This window comes from Microcebus murinus, chromosome 25, assembly GCF_040939455.1.
Source record: "Microcebus murinus isolate Inina chromosome 25, M.murinus_Inina_mat1.0, whole genome shotgun sequence".
Classification (NCBI taxonomy): Eukaryota; Metazoa; Chordata; class Mammalia; order Primates; family Cheirogaleidae; genus Microcebus; species Microcebus murinus.
This window is the reverse complement of record NC_134128.1, coordinates 15,828,985-15,846,923: the sequence shown is the minus strand read 5'-3', so window position 1 is coordinate 15,846,923 and position 17,939 is coordinate 15,828,985. Positions and strand designations below refer to the sequence as shown.

General features: G+C 38.9%; 2 protein-coding genes and 1 pseudogene across 2 annotated transcripts in view; 1 reads left to right on the top strand and 2 right to left on the bottom strand.

The window, feature by feature from the left end:
• Nucleotides 1-185, bottom strand: part of LOC105871985 (ankyrin repeat domain-containing protein 26) — a 29,924-nt gene extending 29,739 nt beyond the window's left edge. Inside the window, 1 exon segment of the mRNA XM_075997588.1 lies at nucleotides 146-185. Coding sequence (XP_075853703.1) covers nucleotides 146-185 — 40 coding nt within the window.
• Nucleotides 186-874: 689 nt separating this feature from the next.
• Nucleotides 875-1,802, bottom strand: LOC109730032 (methylosome protein WDR77 pseudogene; annotated as a pseudogene).
• A 5,352-nt stretch (nucleotides 1,803-7,154) lies between these two features.
• Nucleotides 7,155-17,939, top strand: part of LOC105872007 (uncharacterized) — a 38,062-nt gene continuing 27,277 nt past the window's right edge. The window contains exons 1-4 of the mRNA XM_012765722.3: nucleotides 7,155-7,548; nucleotides 12,163-12,277; nucleotides 12,435-12,608; nucleotides 16,644-16,750. Coding sequence (XP_012621176.2) covers nucleotides 7,340-7,548; nucleotides 12,163-12,277; nucleotides 12,435-12,608; nucleotides 16,644-16,750 — 605 coding nt within the window. The 5' untranslated portion in view covers nucleotides 7,155-7,339. The remainder of the gene's footprint in view (nucleotides 7,549-12,162; nucleotides 12,278-12,434; nucleotides 12,609-16,643; nucleotides 16,751-17,939) is intronic.

The following is a 17,939-nucleotide window of genomic DNA, read 5'->3' as shown; positions in this document are numbered from 1 at the left end:
AAAACCTTTACGTGTCTACAAAGCATTCAGATTTTCTATATCCAGAAAAACGGGCCCAGAGGCAGAAAAGGTCAGGCCCCGGCTGTTTTCTGGTGGGAAAAGTGGCAAAGATTTCTTCTTTGTACCAATGTGTCAGTTTTCTAACTTGGCACAAATGCCTTTAAGTCTCCATCATCCCCAAACATAGCTCTATGGCATCTATGACAGAAACACTCCTCTCTGGTATACACAATGCCAGTAAGGAGCACGGGAGGAGGAGCAGCCAAACCTTTTATTCAGCCAGAAAATGCACTTCTGATTCTGTTTAGTGGCAAGGAGTTGCGTGACACTGTGCATGTACTGCCTCTTCCTCAAAGTGAGCTGGGCTGGATTTTTGCGATTGGAAGCAATTCCCATGATAATGGTAAATTAAACGTTATCAAAAATAAAAGTGACCCTATGTGTATGAGTAGCATAAGATTTGCTTCCAAGAATCCAGAGATGCCCACATCCTTTACCCCATCCAGACCTGGCCACTCCTTAGAGACAGCGACATAAGGGAAGCATAAAACCCTCTTGTCAACTCTCCGTAGAAGGGAGGGCCAGTGCTTACGGAAGGTAAGAGATGGATTTTTTTATTCCCCTCACCACCAAAAACTACAGATCTACACACTCAGACACATATACATGCATATTTTCAAGGAAGTTTTTTCCCCCCTGTGACTGCAGGGTCCCAGAATCCAGCCTCTTCAGGCCGAGAGACCATGCCTATTTACTGAGCAGATCTAGAGTAGCCACACACTGCAGAAGGCTACTATCCTGTGTCACAAGCTGAAGGGGAAGGGGCAAAGAAATAGATATTCATGGGGGACTTGCTTTTTGTCTTAAATCCAATCTACTCAGCAGCACTCTCAGGTTCAGGTGCCTGGCAAGGTTCTGTGGGCACAATATGCTGGATGACCTGATGGTCCCAGCCCACCGGGGTAAGCAGGAAGTGACTGAGTGGGGACCAAGTAGCATCTCTCACAAAGTCTCTATGGGCTCAGCTTCTAAACACCTTGGAAAGGCCTGAGTCCAGCACAGCAAGTGAGCAGTCTGCACTGAGAGGGGCCAGGCCAGTGTCTAAAAGGGAGATAGTCTCAGTCTCATCACCAAAGGCAAAGACTTCACCTTGCTGTGGCTACCAAGCCGGGGGTAGGAAGGCAGCCAGAGACACGGCAGCCCTCCGTGATGCCTGCGACAGCAGGTATCACAGGGCAAAGCTCTACTGTCCACACCGCGTTAAGAGAAACGGAGTCCTTGAGGGGAGAGGCAGCAGCACAGGTGACCTGCTCAGATGCACTTAGCATCAATTCACAGCCATCTGTTGAGGAGGGTCTCAAACCTAGATGCAGAAATCTTTGCCACCACTGACATCTTCTGAGCCAGAGCTCAGGACACTGACTCTAGACACAAGGTCACTCATCATGCTCCTACTTGCAGAACTTGCTGACAGTCAGTGTCTCACTCCCACCCAGCTCCCACAATTCAACAACACCTGAATCAGAAGCCACTAGGATACCTCTGTCCCCCACCAAAGTGAGGTCAGCCACTCCTGCCTCCGTCTGGATGCCAGCAGAGCACAACCCTTCGTTGGGAGCAACACGAGGGTCCTTAAAAAGCCAAAGGGAGCCGGCCCACTAGTGGCCGCTCAGGCTGGAGTCTCCAGGTAGAAGAGCCACAGTGCCAGGCAGTTTCCAACTGCCGTTCTTTACAGTTGGGCAAAAGATGGAGAAGGTTCCATTCCCTGGGGAGGGGGCTGGAGGCGGGGTTTCCTTCTACATTTCCAGGTTCCAGCTCCAGCCTAAACTACACGGAAAGCCTTGAATAAACACCAGAAATTTATATGAAAAATTATGGTCTTAAGTGACCTAATTGTTCCCATGTAAAAAGAGGATAAGTCTAAGTCCACACAAGAATTCAGAGTGCCAAGAGATATGAAATGAATACATATCAAAAATACTTTCATTTTTATAAACAAAATTGTTGAATTTAAACTTCACATAGAAGTGAAACTTCAAACACCATTTCATTATCAAGGGTCATTCATCATTTAACACCCATAAACTATATATATGGTTTAAAACAATGGCTCTAAATTGTGATCTGAGAATCCCAGATTCATTCAGCCTGTTCAAGAGGTTAAATAATAAAAAATGGCATTTGCAATTTTCACTCTCATTCTCTTAAAAGTGTACAGTGGAGGTTTTCAGAGACTTGATGTGTCATAATATTGTATCTCTAATGGCTGATGAGTTACAACATGGTGCATGTGACTAAACAGCTATTGGAATGTATGATGCACATGCTTGTATTTTAAATTTTTCAGTTTTAATTTCTAATATTGTTAATATCAATAGATTTAGCCCACTTAAACAAAGACTCTTTAGAATCCACAATCATTTTTATTATTATCATAATGAAGAGAATTTAATTAACTCTGTGTCATAGTCATATGATAAAATCCTAAGAAGAACTTAAATTAAATTAGAGCTACTTGTGTCAATGTAGATATGAAAAATATAATTGCTAAACAAACAAAAGAAAGTTGCTGAATGATATACACAGTGTACAGTCATTTATATTAAATTTTAGGACATGAAAACAAATTCTAGCTATTATTCATAACTATACACATAAGTAGTAAAATGTTTTAAAAGTTCAAGGTAATGATAAATACCCAATACAGGTGTTGATCAATTCTATGGAATAATTTTAATAGTAAAAATAACCCTAAGGCCAAAAAGTTTCAGAACCACTGTCTTTAAAGTCTGTGCCTACCATACACAGTCATTAAGGGATGTTAATACTTTCCTCATTTTTAATGATCAAAGATACCACCCTCCCAACTCAAAGAGTCTGCTAATCGGAACACCTGACTGGCTTAAGATCATCATTGTAATAGCACTAAGATGAAATAATTAAAGTGAAAACACAATTGACATGTTAGCAAGTAAAGTGTTCCTCTAGGTAAAGATCAGAATTACAATAAGCATTTGAAACACTGCAAAAATAATATAGTCTCATAATTCACTTCTGTGGATACCTAACAAGGATTGATTCCAAACTGAGAACATTAGTGTCAGAACATATATGTAGAGACATCTGAGTGAAAATTCACATTTTCAAAATCTCTTTTCCTTATGCTTGTGTGTCTTTTTGTCAAACATGGATACCAACAATAATGTCTATAGTATTTATATCAAATCCTTCCATCAAATTTGGGGAAAGAAATAACTAGCAATAAAAAGACCATAAGCATTTCAAATACTTTAATGTACTACTTTCCAGAGATAAATCTGTGTTGGAAAATTTACCTGATCTAGATGTTTGTATAACCTTCATTCTTACTGTTCTACTCAAATAGAATCTTTTATTTCAATGGTAGGCTGAATGGGCTTGAAACAAAGTGTTTAACAAATAATGGCTATTTCATATAATATATAGTGACTAATTCAAGATAAAAATATAAAAGTTATTACCTTCAGGTGAGGATATTTCTCAGGAGACCCAAAAAAGCAAATGGGACATGTAGTCAATTACAGGTAAATATGACAAAGCCAACCACACATTCATGCAGTTAGTATGGAGCTGAATCCTCATGTTTGCCTCTGAAAATTATGACTTTAGGTTTTAGGTATTTGTTGTTTTTTGTTATCGCTGTTATTACAGAAAAATGACAGAAATATACTGAAGAAAATATGAATATAGGTTTAATACCACATGTGATTAAGATTTCAAAAGTGAGATTATGTTTCAAATAACTATAACTAAAATTAAAGAGTACACATACACTAATGTGAACATGCTGATTGATAAGAATAGTGATCATAAATCAGAGGAGCAAATCATGTCCCTGAGAGGATAAATGTCAAAGCTGATGGTAGAATGCCACAGCATATCTTTAATGCAACTTATCACAGTCATTTATACCACTATGCTACAAGTATTTGTCACATTCTTCAATTTGTCCTACCATTTAGGAAGTACACAGTTGTGATGACAGTATAAATCAGGGTAAAGAGGGATGTGGAATATGAAAAATTACTCTGCTTATTTTTTATTTAAAAAATGACTGTTGAAAGACTCACCCAGAAACCCCAGGTGACTGATGTTCTCCGGCATCACACCTCTGAGATGTGACCAGCAGGGACCACTCTTCCTACTTGGTGAAGTCCATGGCCAAATCCTCAAAGGTCACTGATTCCTAAAAACATGGTACACCTTCTGGTTCAGCCTCTGTCATCCCCAAAAATGTCTACAGGCAATGGCAGAGGATGCCAACGTGAGAAAAGGCAGTTGTGTGTATGAAAAGTTCACACCCTGTGTGAGATCCAGTCGAAGGTTTTTCTGAAGTCAGAATTAACATATTAGTTTGGAAGGCAGGGAGCCGAGTGGTTTGGCCACAGACTGGAATGACATGCCTCTAGACTGCTTTTCACTTACCATGTGGCTCCACGAGATGGCAGTGGAAGCCTGGAAAGGCACCCGCTCCTGGCGTGCTTGGTTTGTGCTTGGTTTGTGCTTGGCTGCAACAGCTGTTGTTTCACTTGTCAGGTGATGCTGTGTGTTCCCATCTGAAATTTGAAATACAAAATCTGAGTCCTGCCCGGGTTCTAATCTGAACTGTATTACTTGCCTTTCCATATCCAAATAATGACAAAACTTCTTTTCAAAAACAAGCAATATCCATGATCTGCCACTTACCAATGGTGACTATGGGCTAATTAATTCTTCCTGAAGATGAACCTTGCAATACTCATGATTTAATCCTAGGACTCTGGGAGGCCAAGGCAGGAGGAGTGCTTGAGGTCAGGATTTCAATGCCAGCCTGAGCAAGAGCGAGACTCCCTCTCTACTAGAAAATAGAAAAAAAAATTAGGCAACTAAAAATAAAAAAATTAGCTGGGCATGGTGGTCACACCTGTAGTCCCAGCTACTTGGGAGTCTGAGGCAGGAGGATCACTTGAGCCCAGGAGTTGCTGTGAGCTAGGTTGATGCCAAGGCATTCTAGTCCAGGCAACAGAATGAGACTCTGTCTCAAAATAAACAAACAAACACAAAAAAATTTCATGATTTAAATGGTTTAATAAACTCTTCAGAGTGTGGAGTGATTAAATAAGCTAATAAAGTCCTTCTTAAAGTGTATAGCAAGACTCCGCAAAATGAAATCTAAAAGGATATTATTATTCATTAGAACGTCAGAGAAACTTGCCGCAATGTCCACCACTCCCCGTGGGTGAATAGACATTATAAAACACAGGCCCAGTAGCTGCTACCTCTCACATCTAAACAAAAAATCAGGGGTTCATTACCAGACACTAGGACAGACAGGGTTACCTTCAAAGCCAGTGGCTCCCGGTGCAGCTGTACTGAAGGACAGTCCTAGCAGGCCAAAGTCTCCTTTCCCGTTTTCTCTGGAATCTCACAGCTTCAATTACCGCCATCTCCCCTGAAGCTGTCTCCTGTCTCCCTGCTCATGGAGCAGTAGAAGCCTCTTGATGGGAACAGGTCGCTCCAGTCCTTCAGAAACAGCCACAGTTTTCATAATTTTCTTTAAGTCCTGTAGTTCTCCTCAATAAAAAGCCAACTTTGGGGCCAGGCGCGGTGGCTCACGCCTGTAATCCTAGCACTCTGGGAGGCCGAGACGGGCGGATTGCTCGAGGTCAGGAGTTCGAAACCAGCCTGAGCAAGAGCGAGACCCCATCTCTACTATAAATAGAAAGAAATTAATTGGCCAACTAATATATATATAGAAAAAATTAGCCGGGCATGGTGGCGCATGCCTGTAGTCCCAGTTACTCGGGAGGCCGAGGCAGGGGGATCGCTTGAGCCCAGGAGTTTGAGGTTGCTGTGAGCTAGGCTGACGCCACGGCACTCACTCTAGCCTAAGCAACAAAGTGAGACTCTGTCTCAAAAAAAAAACAAAAGCCAACTTTTGCAGGAAACTTTCTATGGTTTCCGGTTTCTGAAGAAAGATTGCTTACCAAGGAAGAAACTGGGTATTTGGGGACAAGGACAGAGAAAAGTAATTTATTTAAATTTGGAGGAGTTTTCTAAATGTTCGATTACATTCTGTTAAAACAAAATTAAAACCCCAAAACATATATATATAAAGATCCCTCCTGCCCTTTGGCCAGTCCTCCAGCAGCGCTCCTCTGTCCCTCCCTCCCCACGTCCCACCCTCCACTCCACCCAGCCTCACCCTGCACCTGCCGCCCTGGACCAGGGCTCACCAGGAACACACCAGGACGTGGAGCTGGCGACAGCAGGCACAGTGCCAGGTCGTGGATGCCGGTCGCGCCTCTGCCCCTCACTGCAGCTGCAGGCCAAGGAGGAGCAGGCGCGGGTGGGCACAGTGAGGCAGGCCCTCAGGCCAGACGGGCGGGATGCTGGGGACACTGAGGACGACAGGAAGGAGCCCCAAGAGCCAGCGCTGGCAACAGAGCTGAGGCTGTGGCTCTCGCGCCAGGTGCCAGCAGTGGCGCCCGGAAACCCCAGGTCTCTCTGCGCCCCCAGCAGCACTGATGCCCGGACCAGGCGCCTAGACCTGGGCCAAGCCCGGTGGTCAGCCAGGCGGTGGCAGCAGCACACAGGGGCGGAGACCGACTGCTCAGCATAGACCCGGGGGATCGCAGGGTGCCCCGCGCCCCGGTCCTCGCGCCCAGCGTGCGCGCCGAGGCGGTGCAGGCGCTGACTGCCGCTGTCCCGGGGTGTTCGCAGGCTCCGCCCGACATCCTCACAGCTCCGCACCAGCTCCTCCTCAGCCTGTGCCTGCAGCTTGGGGTCACCGTGCTGGCCTCTGGTGGCAGCGGGTGTGGCAGCTGAGCAGCTGCTTTCTGGCACTGTGCTCGTGGCCAGACCGATGGCACCAGGGTGCGTCCTGCTGAGGCGCACAGCGGGATGGGGGTTGCAGAGGTTGCGCCCCTCGAGTCCCTGTCCATACCACAGCGAGCGAGGAGGAGAAGTAATCGCCTCGGCTGAGGTGACTTTCTGGAACCTTCCACGCATGCTCTGTGAGGTCTGGCCTTCCCGCGCCGCAGCCGCCATAGGCACGTGCCGCGCTGCAGCCAGAGTAGCGCTTAGCCGTTGGGCAGGCGCAGTGACGCTGCCATCTGAGGCGCGCACGCGCACTGCGTCTAACGGCTTGGCTTTGCCTTCGCGGGTGCGAAGCTGCGGAGTCCGGCCTTGGCGGTCGCGGTCCGACTGAGGTGGGCTTGCTAGCCTTGCGCTGTGAAGGCGGAGATCACTGAGCGGGAGCTGAGGCGTCTTCGGAGGCTGTAGGCTCTCCCCTGAAGCGGCCTTTGGCCTCGGCAGGAAGATGGCCAGCACGCATTGGGCCTGTTTGCTTAGGTGCTGCTGCGTCAGGAGTGACAGAGTTGACACCTGCTCGTCACAGCTGGCATGCGGCGTCCGAGCGAGAGGGCTGGAAGAGTTCCACAGAGCTGTCTTCCAGGCGGATGTCGCGAAAGTGCGGTGGATCCTTGTCCACCAGAGAAAGCTCTTGAATGAGACAGACAAGAAGGACAGGTAACGTGAGCCAGTGGCCGGGGCGGGCTGGGGTGTGTGGGAGAAGCCCTCCTGTCACCCAGGTGCTCGGCTGTCTGCCCTCCCCGGGCTCCTCAGCACCTGGGATGAGGACACCTTGGAGGGGTCCAGCGCCTGGGCCCTCTTTATGAGGAGGAAAGCCAAAGCCAGATTCCACCTGGCTTCTGATCCACTCCTAATTCCCCTTGAAGAGCACTGTGTTGGGCACTTCAAAGTGATTGAACTAATTTCAATATATACTTCAATAACAAAGTGATTGAGTATATACTACACCTTATTTTTAATGTGCACTTTTTAAAACAGAATGGTTTATACACTAAAGTACATAATGGGAGAAATAATTCCTATGATGTATCGACTACTGGGATAAAAGTTCTTTGGGTAGAATCCAATATCCATTTTGTGCCAACGTACACCTATGTATATGCGTTCTTTACTGAGGGACTTTAGAAGGCACCCTTAAAGTGGGAAGATGACTTCGTGTTATTGAATAGGAAAAACTCATTTTACTGAAAATATGAGCTCTTTTATGTTTACTAATTTTACATCCACCAATACCAAAATATTAAAGTTTTAAAATTTTTGAGTTGCATGTGGCATCCCTTATCCTTGTGATGGCATTAAGAAACTTTTTGAGCTGGGCACGATGGCTCATGCCTATAATCCTAGCTGTCCGAGCCTGGAGGATCGCATGAGCTCAGGAGTTCCAGATCAGCCTGAGCAAGGGTGAGACCCTGTCTCTATTTAAAAAAAAAAAAAAAAAAGACAGAAAAGGAAGGAAGGAAGGAAGGAAGGAAGGAAGGAAGGAAGGAAGGAAGGAAGGAAGGAAGGAAGGAAGGAAGGAAGGAAGGAAGGAAGGAAGGAAGGAAGGAAGGAAGGAAGGAAGGAAGGAAAGGGAGGGAAGGCAGGGAAAGCAGGAAGGCAGGAAGGGAGGAAGGAAGGAAGGAGGGAGGGAGGGAGGGAGGGAGGGAGGGAGGGAGGGAGGGAGGGAGGGAGGAAGGAAGGAAGGAAGGAAGGAAGGAAGGAAGGAAGGAAGGAAGGAAGGAGAAGAAAAGAGAAGAAAAGAAAAATTAGCTGGATGTGTGGTGCATACTTGTAGTCCCAGCTATTCGGGAGGCTGAGGCAAGAGGATTGCTTGAACCCAGGAGTTTGAGGTTGCTGTCAGGTAGGCTAATGCCACGGTGCTCTAGTGGGGATGACAGAGCAAGATTCTGTCCGATACAAAACTATCATACACAAAATAATTTTAAAAATCTTTTTGCAGTGGTGTGAACAAAGACTTGCTTACCTAGATATCAAAATATGCTATTAATTTCCACAAATTAATCATTTACTAACATCTTAAAAGACATCAATGGACTAGAATAGAAAATCAAGAAATACCTAATTATGTAAGAATTTAGGACTTGATAATGGTGACATTTCATATGGTTAGGAATAGATGAATGTTTCATAAATGAAATGCCTGTTAAACTATTTGAGAAAAAAACTAGCTAGATTGTTATATCACAGAAATAAGTTCATGATGAAATATAAATTAAAAGTATTAACTATACCAAATGAGAAAAATACCAGAAAAGAACACAAATGCCTATTTATATAGATACCTTTTCATGTTAACAAAGCCCTTCCTAAGAATGACCTCACGAGCAAACATTCTGAAAGTTGATTTAGCAAAATAAAATTTAAAATCTCCTACATATCAGAAAAAAAATTAACAATATAAAATAAAACATACTTGTAAAATATTTACAATATATATGTATATCAAATAAAAATTTATCTTCATTTAACAGAGAATTCTCTTAAATCAACAAGAAAAAAATTCTAAAATTAAGAAGAGTATTTTTTTACAGACTTACAATTGCCCTATAGACCTATGAAAAAATATTTAGTGTTCCTATTAAGAGAAGGAATTTAGTGAAAGCAGGAAAGAAATATTGTTTACTATTCACACATTTATGAGGATGAAGAATACTGGTACTTATGCTGATTATTAAAGTTTAAGTTGTTCCATGTCCTTTCAAGTAGACAATTTGGTTGTAAGTACCACATTTAAAAAATGCATATGCCCTTTACCCATCATGTCCAATATATTATATTAAAATATGTTAGAAAATAATTAGAGATCCAGGCAATTTGTTTCTCTCAGTGCTGCTTAAAATAGCAAGGTATTAAGAAGAACTCCTATAACGGATTCATAAATAAATTTCAGTGCATCCATAGTTTGGAATAGTATGTTACCATTGAAGGTGGCATAGATACAGATGTTTGCTGACATGTGAAGATGAACTTTAAAATATCTAGTAAGGAAAAAAAAATCAGTTCAATTATACATACATACAGACTATTGTCACATGTTAAATGAAAATATGTAAAAACGTAATAAAATGTGTTATTACTAGGAATTTGTATTGTAAATGAAAGATTTTCTTTTTCCTTTTCTGTGATTTCTACAATGAGTATGTATAAAAGTTTTATTAAAAGTTTATTATTAGTGAAATAATAGGAAGGGCAGAGATATGAGTCTGGTACCGGAAAAAAAATTCCCGCTTTCTGTTAATTAATTAATTAATTTGGATTGGTATCTTCTGCCACCTTGTAGCCTCTTCAAAAGTAATGGGAAATTTTATTTATGCTTATAGAGTATATTTATTATCTACATATATTTTCACTATATAAATTTATTATAGATATGCAAATAACTATAGATTAATCATTTTATTTTAGTTGTGTCCTTAAGAAAATAAAATAGCAAATATAAATGATTATTGCTATTTCAAAAATATTGCTGTACTTTATGAGTTTTTAAATATTTAATTTTCCAACCATATTTATCCATTCTTTGAATCCATTTATTCATCAAACATAACCTGAAAATCTACTGTGTAGCAGACATATTCCACTATCTCTCAGGACCATTCTGTCCTTAAAACTTAATGTATACCTGCCCAGAATCAGCAAGTTGAGAGATTTAAAATTGTTATATTAGGACTTGATCTCAAGTGAAGCTTTTCTCCCTTTCAAACAAAAGCATTTCTGAAGGTAGAAAGTTGTAAAAGATAACCTTTAACTGCCCTTTTGAAATTTTATAACAGTCTTAAATATTAATCATTGGAAATATTTGATTTACATACATTCACTATATCTAAGTACTGAATACAATAAACCATACCTATTCATTTGAATCCTGCATTTCTTTGGCTTAAAATTTTTGAAAATCAAAGTAACAATTAACTTTGTTTCAAAAATGTCTTTTTATCACTTCAGCCCTCGTTTTCTCTAGTACTTTTTAAAACTACAATTTCATTAAATGCCAAACCTATGACCATAACTGCCAGAGACCTGTTTATATACCTAATTTCATTTAATGTAAGTCACATGACTTTATGATGCCCCATTAGCTTATGCATCAATCAATAAGAGAATTTTTAAAATGCTACCAATTATAGTTATCATCAATCATGAATTACCTTATGCTATCTTGGGTTAAGCTTAAGCCTGTAATACAAAGCTAGACGACACTAGACCTGGAAAATGGGCTACACATCTATTTGCCATCAAATTGGTACTGACAGACTAAAAATATGGTGCTCAAAAAATTGTAGTGTTCAACAGGGATCTGGTGGGGGAGATTCACATCTTAAGGATGTGATGAACATTGTAGGGAGGAAAGGATTACCTCTGTCCCTTTTTAGGGAAAGGCAAAGAAACACACTGTAACCAAAATGTCTAAAAAAAAACCAAAAATTTATTAATGGGAGGTGAACAGGTGGAAGGGGGGAGAAAAGGAAGGGTATGCACTTTCATGGTGGGTGCAGGGCGCAACACTTGGAGACTAGACATGGTTGAAGCTCTGTCAGAGCGGGGTGGGAAGGGGGGCAGGGGCATGATATGTAACCCTAACAATATTTGTACCCACAGAATTTGAGATAATAAATAAATAAATACAAAAATACATAAATAAATAAAAATCATGAATTACCAATGGCATTCCAATGTCAGAGGTGTTAAAATGTGAGAAAATGAGCATGTTAGAATCATCGGAATACAGTTGTATCCCTAATCTTTAAAACATACAAAAAATTAGGTATAATTGTATCATTTTACTTAATCAAAATGTCATCTTTGTTAGATAGTAGTCATCGTAATAATTATAATACCTAACAATTATTGAGCTGTTATTTGTGTTAGGAACTCTTTGAAATACTTAATACTTAGCATGGATTCTCATGTAAGCATCACAGTGGTATCCTGTGAAGTGTCCCTGCGATTTTCATTTCCACTTTATTGATAAGGAAATTGAGGCACAGAAAAGCTAAGTCATAGCTAGTAAGTGACAGAGCCTTAAAGGAGGCTTCAAACCCAAGTTGAACTGAATCCGAAGGTCGACGTATTTGTATTCCAATAGCCTGCTCTTTCGTTAATGTAGTGAGTGCTGAGAGCTAATAAATATTCTCCTTTCTTCACAAGAAAATTAAAGACTTGTTTTGAAAACAGGAATGCCATGCTATTTAATGTTTACAATTACATGAATAATTATAAGTTTTGAGATAGTGCACTACACTTTCCTAAAATATCCTCTCTCTTTCATAGGAGTGCTCTACATTGGGCCTGTGCCAGTGGCCATCCAAAGACAGTAAATTTCCTGTTGAACAGAAAATGCAGGCATAACATCTTTGACCACTTGTACAGGGCAGCTTTGGTGAAGGTATATAGTAGCCTACTATTTCAGAATGAGATAGATTTCATTTAAACCCAAGAATGAAAGTGAACTTATCTCATTTAAATATAATAAGTGAAATCTGTGAAATGCTTATATTGAATTCCTAGAATTTACAATCTATTTTTTGGTCTAACATTGGCAGGGCATCCAGTGCCAGAGAGAAAAATGTGTAACTCTTCTCCTGGAACATGGCGCTGAAATAAAACTTAAGGATGCCCAGGGTAACACTCCTCTCCACTATGCTGCCTATAATGGCGATTTATCAATAGCAGCAAAACTGCTTTCACATGGTGCTAATATTGAAGAAAAAAACAAGGTATGATCAACCAACTTCATTTAAAAAATATTAGAATTGCATTTGTTTTAACATCACCATATGTAGAGGTCAATTTCCATATTTGAAAGTTCAAGCATTCCTTGAATTAAACTATTTTAAGTAACTTATCTAAAGTTTTACTTTTAGTATTGATACTTATAAAGAAGGATTAGAAGGTACATCTTCTTTTATGCATTTATGGTAAATAATATTTGTGATGTCACTAAAGGTAAATTTTTGTTTTGTTTTCAAATTCTTTTCCCACTCAAGTTTTTCTTTCCTAATTAGTATAAAACAACATAGCAAAGCATATCTACCCTGGAAATAGGCTCTATCATAAAGCTCCAAGAAAAGAAATGCATTTTACAAGAAATGAAAATCTTGTTGTTGACAAGTTCCCTAATGGATGTGGTGTGCATTTTTAGGGAGATAGGCATGCTGGTAGCTCTGAGTCTGGCGGTGCAAAGGCAATATATGTAACCAGAGGGTTTGTACCCCTGTAATGTTCTGAAATAAAAAATAATAATGAACAAATAAAGAAAAAGTAATTTCTATGAACGTAATTTACCTCTCAGTGCCAATGCCAAGGAGGGAAAAATGGAAAGAGAAAAGGAGGGTGATCAGAAATAGGTAGGCCAATTTGAAAATTATGTAATTGAGGGAAAATACCAAGAAGAGGGTTTTTTTTCATGATTTTCCCTAGTTTTTATGTTTAGGCCAGGAACTCTTCAATTTGGGAAATAATAATTCTCAGTTTGAAAGTTAGTGAGTGGTAAACTTGCTTAGGCATCAATTTTAGGAGGACTCTAAGGAAACCAGATTGGCAGTGAGTAGGTGGTGGTAAAGTGGGCAAGAAAAAGGAAGAACAAATAATTAACTGACTGATTATCCTATTCTGGCAGAAACAGCCACTTAGGTAAGAGTCTAAACCCTACTCCCAAAGCTAGACTGTCTTGATGGGGAAGGCGGGAGATAAGGAGCTTACATGTAGCAAAACCAAGTTGCATTTTAAGTTTACTAGTTCTCCCCCTGCCCAGCATTCCTTGAATGCCTTACATTCATTTAAATGTAAATGACTTCCACCTCTTACTCTTTCCTCTTTTTGGTCAAATCCCCAAATGATAACAGGAATTGACCATGTAGGTGAGAGGTGAAACTAAAGTTTTTGTCTACTGCACTAGTTCTTAGCTAGAATTGTGCACTACAGTGAACTGGGGAAATTTAACAAAATAATTTACAAGTCTAGGCTCTCTGCTGAAGATTTTGATTTAGTAAACCTAATAATAAATTTAACAAAATAATTTACAAGTCTAGGCTCTCTGCTGAAGATTTTGATTTAGTAAACCTAATAAGTCTGGAGATGTATATTTAAAACTATTTCATTGAAGCTAGGCACAGTGGTTCTGTGCTTGCAGTCCAAGTCCAGCCTAGGCAAGACCCTGTCTCTAAAAGCAACGACAACAACAGACACAATTTCCTCAAGATTCTGATGCACTCCTGGTTAAGAACCACTGAACAGTTGAGTGTAATATTTGAATTGCCATATCTCAAAAACTTAAGAAATCTCTAGACTTGTTGGAGTTTGGTAGGTACTACTTCCTTTAAATCTCTTCTTTCCAATAATACTAGCCTGACTTTTACCTGTCTTTCTGTATCTCTATGGTTGAGACCTTAAAATGAATATTGTTGGCAATATCTATCAGCTCACAGAATAACACATCTTTTCCCTTTCAACCATCAAATCATTCACTGCCAATTGAGAAGGTCTTTAGAAACTTACTTATTAGTAGTCTTTCAATAAGTAGAAGCTGACCATTTCAGGATTTCCTGTTTCTTTGTTATCATTAAAGTGATTAGGTCAACAAATATTTTATTGCAAGTAGGGTTTTCTCAATTAGAATAATAGAAAATACAGTCTCTCTTATTTGTTTGTTTTAGTAGAAGCTGTATTCTGAACTATCTCAGTATGTCTGCTAAGTTCACAGAGCTTTGGCATAATCAGGTTAAATCAGGCAGGTTAAAACACTGAAACCCATCAAGTTATTAAGAATATAACTATGCACTCTTTTACTAATTCAATTTCAGCCATCCTATGAACTAGTTATCCATTTGGCTAACAATCCAGGACAATTAAATACAAATAGACTATAACTGAATATATGTTGGAAAAACTTTTGAAGTGGATACTGGAAGTCCTTATAGCAGTGTTTATTTCACATTGTGGCCTGAATTTTTTTTTTTTTTTTTGCTAATGCAAGTGATACAAAAAAGGGAAAGATTTTATGTGAAAATACTTGCTTTATTCACACAACCATTTGGAAACACATGTATATCAAATATAAAAATACAAGGTCTATATTTTTACTAAACCTCTAAGTGAGGTTTAGTATGCTTCCATAAATTGAGTCAACATGTAAATTTAGGAGCCATGCAAATATCTGGATTTCAGGCTTCGTTAAAGAATCAAATCTGGTGTCAGGCTTTTCTTCAGAAATGTCCAGGTATCCCTTGAGTCCATCTTACTGTTTCGTATGCTGTGCAGAGGTTGCCTCTTTACGTCAGGTATAGATTGTCCAGTTTGCTACTGTGCCCATGTAGGTCCTTTACTTACTCAGGTCACCTAGCTTGCCTTCATAATTATTTGAGTTTATGAGTCCTGTTTTATATATAGTTGATAAAGGTTTCAAGGTCTTCCAGACAGTTTATATTTATTTACAATATATAGCCTATAATTTATATTAATCCCTTAGTATATTAATCCCTTAGATTAGAAGATGGCTTTTTTAAAAACTCTTTATTTATATATACCACAAATAATCATCTTCCAATTAGAATGCCTATAAGCCTTTTTAAATTGATCATGGCCATGATTGAATAGATTATGCATGTTGCGGATGACATTGTATATTTCCACTCAGCATCATCCCTTAAAAATGCAGGCAATTTAGTGCCTTTACTTAGGCTAGAAATCATTCATCTAGGTCAGTATTAGAACTTCTATTAAGAAACCAGTATATTTCTATTTCTGATTCATATTTTGCAAAAAGAAGAATAATTTTAATTAACAATTAGAAAGGAAACCAGAATAAAAATGGATTTAAAAAGTAGATATGCATTAGGATCTCAGGATTAACATTATCATTTGAGAATAAAATTTTATACTGAGCCTTCTAATAGCTGAGATAAAAATCTAGAAATCTCATGGACCATTTAATACTAAGCAATCAAATTAGAGCCCATTTCCTTAATGACCCCTTTGAAGCAGAAGTGGCAGACATTGGCATCTGGGATCTTGTCACCATTGATAGAAGAGAATCAAGTGAGTTCATATCACCTGGAGAAATTCTCTGCCTTTGTTGGAAAGGTTTCAAACCTGTATCTCTGAAACTCTAATTTCTCAAATGTTAATGTTTGCCACAAAAATGTATTGTCAAAGAGAGATTAGGTAAATTCAAGAAATTGCTTTAATACTGACCATATAATGCAGAGTTTTGTAATATTTCTCACATATTGACCATGGAAAATTTTTGTTGGGGTGCAGTACTTCTTATAAGGTAACTTTTCTTTGGTATATAACTTAAGAAACACTGCTCTAGAGGTAATAATTCAGATCATTAATTCAAAAAAATGCTGCAAATGTTTACTACTATATCTTAGAGCTTGGGGATATAGAGATAAAAGAATACTGCCTCTGCTGACAAGAAGCTCTTGCTTTAGATGAGAAACAATAAGATCATTACAGTATCACACACCGTGATAAATGCTGTGACAGAAGCAATGATTCTTGGAAGCAGTAAATGTCTGAAGTGAGTTTTGGAACTGACCAGAGTTAATGTGGTGAGGCAGAGGAGGGAGGGGTGTTTCCAAGAGAAGTAACAGCATATGGGAAAGCACAGAGGGGTGAGAAAGAGGGAGCTACTTTTTATTTAGTTAGTATATTATCTGTTTACATTCTTAGGATTTTATATAAGGTTTTTACTTAAATTGACAAATGTGTAATTTTGTCAGTTATTAAGTGTTTTTGCTCTGTTACAGGATGAAAACACACCATTTCTCTGTGCTCTAAAAGGAAAACAACTGAAAATGGCAAAATTTTTAATAATGAAAAATGCAGATATACATGTAGTTGATAGATTGAAAAGGTACAATAATTAGTCCTTTTTTCTTAAAATGAGTGTTGTTCTAGAGTGTAACAGCCATACAAGTCAGGAATATTAAATGAATAAGAAGATTACATTATAATTATTGGAGTACAGTGAAAAATATCAACACCGATCTTCAGTTAGATAGAAAAGCAGTTATTTGGACTGGACAATGTAAAGGACAGTGTACAAAGGATTCACCCGCTCTTACGCTATTAACTGATGTGTTGTTGTTTATAACCTGATGTGTTTGGTCATACAATCTTATATTAAGCTAAAAAGGTTTCATATTTGTTTTCAAGTTTTATAAAATGTGGACTTTGACTTTTAACTTTATGACTCAATTATGATCATCTTAACCCTTTCACAGTTTTTTGTAGCCTCTGCTTCTTTTATAATTTTCCTTTTAAAATGCTATATTTTACATAAATAGGAGATAAAATTCATTTTATCCATGGGATGTCTCAATGAATCTTTGTTTCAAGTTGCTATCTTTGAAGAATATTGATGTTAGATTATCCTCAACTGACTATATTAATTGTTGTTCCCAGGTATTGTGGATTCATCCGTCAGCTTTTTCCGTTCTCATTTCTAGTGTATTCTGATGTTTTTTATTTTTAATTGTTGTGGGCAGAGGTACAAAAGACAACTTTAATTGATAAACTTTTCCTTTAATGAAAAGAAGCCATAGATGGGTGATAAAGAGAAAAGAAATAGACTTTATATTCCCAGAAACCTGGGTTGAATTTCCCACTTGCTAAGTATGTGACCTTGACATTACTTATCACCAAATAAATTCTCTGATATGAAATTGAGGATAATAATATATCCACCAAAGGTTGCTGTATGTGAGATTATATGTATACACACATATATGATTATAAAATATATACATGCTGTGTGTGTACATATAATTTAATTCAGTGCCTAACCACATGCTTATCAGGATCAATAACTGAAACTACTCTAAGTACAGTGATTACTATTGTTACTAATATTGTTGTTTTAAACCTGAAGGTACCTTTTACTTATCTGACCCCTATCTGAATTAAAATATATTCTATTTAGACTAGGGAAGAAATGGAGAATTCTTCATTTAAATCTTGATCTATTTTAGATAAGTGATCTCAGTATAGTTTCTTGCCCATCAAAGGCTTATAAATTAGCAACTTGTACTATGTCATACCCC